This window comes from Lipotes vexillifer, unplaced genomic scaffold (genome assembly GCF_000442215.2).
Source record: "Lipotes vexillifer unplaced genomic scaffold, Lipotes_vexillifer_v1.1 scaffold429, whole genome shotgun sequence".
In the NCBI taxonomy this organism is placed as follows: Eukaryota; Metazoa; Chordata; class Mammalia; order Artiodactyla; family Lipotidae; genus Lipotes; species Lipotes vexillifer.
Window position 1 is genome coordinate 1,259,181 of NW_006784171.1, and position 2,830 is coordinate 1,262,010.

At 41.0% G+C, this 2,830-nt stretch overlaps 1 protein-coding gene across 8 annotated transcripts in view; it reads right to left on the reverse strand.

The window, feature by feature from the left end:
• Positions 1-2,830, reverse strand: part of DLGAP1 (DLG associated protein 1) — a 325,804-nt gene that overhangs the window by 255,252 nt on the left and 67,722 nt on the right. For all 8 annotated transcript variants that reach the window (XM_007456571.1, XM_007456577.1, XM_007456572.1 and 5 more), the window contains exon 2: positions 1,773-1,987. In XM_007456571.1, the coding sequence (XP_007456633.1) occupies positions 1,773-1,987 (215 nt within the window). The remainder of the gene's footprint in view (positions 1-1,772; positions 1,988-2,830) is intronic.

The following is a 2,830-nucleotide window of genomic DNA, read 5'->3' on the forward strand; positions in this document are numbered from 1 at the left end:
CCCCCCCCCCCCCAATTTTCATACCACCTCGGCCCACTGCCGTTATTACAAATCCAGTTCTTTTCAGACTGGCTCAGCTCTTTTCTGAGCCTCTGTGAGGGGTGCCACAGTGCAATGAAGACCCTATTGTATTTTCCATTTCTGTGATCAACTGTTACCTCGTGTGGCAAGGTTAGGGGTTACGTTGTGTTTCCCACACTGATATGTCAAAGTCCTAAATTTAATACCTGTGAACATGACCTTGTCTGGAAATGGGGTATTTGCAGATTTAATCAAGTTAAAAATGAGGTCATTATTGATCCAACGTGATCCAGTATGACTGACGTCATAAGAAGACAACCACGCGAAGACACGGAAAGTAGAAGGCCAGGTGACGACAGAGGCAGAAATCAAAGTGCTGTAGTTGCGAGCCAAGGAATGCCAAGGGTGGCCGGACACAGCCAGAAGCTAGGAAGAGGCAACGAGGGATTATTCTTTCCAGGCTTCAGAAGGAGCGTGGCCCTGACAATACCTTGATTTCAGACTTCCAGCTTTCAGAACTGTGAGATAATAAATCTGTACTGTTTCAAGTTCATGGTACTTGGTCATGGCAACACTAGGAAACTATCACCTGCAGTAATAAAGGCAAAGAGGAAGGGTAACCAGAAGCCGGAGGAAAGAAAGAGCTGCTTTTCTTGGGTTGGTTTTCTAATGTCATTGGTATTCATTTTTTATTGAAATGATCCACAGTGGTTCCACATGATCCTCTGAAGAAAAGTTCATGAGGAGACCCTCTCTGTCACTTCTTTAAAGTATAATATATTGATAGTTTGCTATTTGAATGCATTTCCATGATAGAAGTCAGCTGTTTTTTTAGTATTCTGGGTTTTAATAATCTAGTTTCTTCTCCTCAATCTGATGGATTTGGTCTTTTTTCTGTTTTATTTACTTTGCCTTTTAATATTTTATTTTGTAATGCAATATAAATGCACGAATAGTAATATGTATTTCCTCAAAATATGGAATCAAAGGCACTTAAAAATACTAATTACCCATAATACTTTTTTTAGTCCAAATGATGATCCACATGATCTGTTCCAAGGCTCTGATTTGCTCTCCAGAAATAATATTAACAATTAAATCAGGCCTTACAATAATCAGGTTCAGTAGTTTCTTTTGTAATGCTGTTCTCTGTTTACAAATAACACAAACTGAAGGAAGGACTACTTAGAACCATATTTTTCAAAACAAAAAAAAATTTTTAAGGTCTTACAAATTATAATATATATCGAGTGTCCAAGTTTAAAAACATCTGCCAAGAATTTTCACATATTACCCAATTTTTAAGCATAGCCACATTCTATAACCTTCTCCAAGATAATCTACTCTATTTTATTACTCAATCATCTGAAAAATTCAAGAGTTTTTTAAGGAAGTGTTGCCCCATAGATTTAGTGGCTAAACAACGTCCAAGAGTGGGGATACTCAGATATCCTCATTGGTCAGAAATCCTAATTCTTTTTAGAGGCCGTTCTGGATTGTTGCAAACTCTTTTGGAAGGTTGGGGGTTCAGCTTATGCTCTATGCAGGGCGCAGCTGGATGCCTATGTCTTTGAAGGCACTGGGATGTATGAGTCAGACCCAAGGTCAAAATCAATAGAACATTCAGTACATCACAGTGCTCCATCTGTGGGGTGTTTTCTGCCCCATTTACGCTAGAAGCTGCAAGATCGGATTGTAGGTGATTATACAGGGGGCCGGGCTACCGGAAGTAGAGCGTTGGAAACACTTACTTGAGCGTGGTGAGTTCTGTAAGGGATGGCTGAGTAGCCTTGAGATAGCTTTCCCTTCGCGCAGCAACTTTGGGAGAAGGCTTGGGGCTGGTGTCCGAGTCCCCGCTGTCTTCATCTCCCATGGCCTTGATGTAGCTGCCGCTCCGCATTCTACGGCAGGGAATTTCATCATCTTTACCTCGAGGGGTGTACCCTGTCCATTCATCCTGAGGGACCTATGCAGATACAAAACAGATAGTTCATGCTTTATAAAAGTCTATCTTCTCCTTTTCTTTCCTGACTGTGAATACAGGTAATACAGGTAATTATGTAAAACTTTAGACATTAACTTTTCAACACAATAGTGTTTTACCATAATTGGTCTGAAAATATTTTGAATACATGCAAATCTATGTCTCAAGCTTTGAAAGAACCTGTGTACTAGGAAAAATTATAACCATTTGATTCACTTCTCTGTTTTCTCACGCTGAAAATGACTGTCAGGCATACGGATGCCGGTGGAAAGCGGTTTTATTTGAGCTTTTCAATGGTTTGTTTTCAGTTGTTATTTAAAATTCAGGAATGTTTCTCTTTTACCTTCCCTGCATCTTCCGTCTCTAGCATCTGGTATCCATAGCGCTCCCTCCTAAACCAGTGGTCTACACCAGCTGCATTCACTTCCCAAGCACTGATTCTTTCTGAATCCTCTTAATTTGGATTCAGCCTCCATAGAGTGCTCGAAACACTCTTTGAAGGTTTCCAATGGCCTCCTCGTGAAAGCAAGTGGCACTTTCTTAATTTAAGTTTTTCTTGGCCTCTTCACACACACACACACACCACACACACACACACGCACGCACGCACGCACGCACACACACAAAACACCTCTTAAGAGTCTCTCCCCTTTTAGCTTTCTGGTTACTCTACTTACCTGATTTACCCACTACTTATCTGGATTGTTCTTTCCCTCTAGCTTTGCTGGATCCTGCTCCAAGTCCCTAATCGTGGGGACCCCTCAAGACAATGTTCTCAGCACGCTGTTCGTTTTTCTTTCTACAATCATTTCCTTTGAGTTCAGC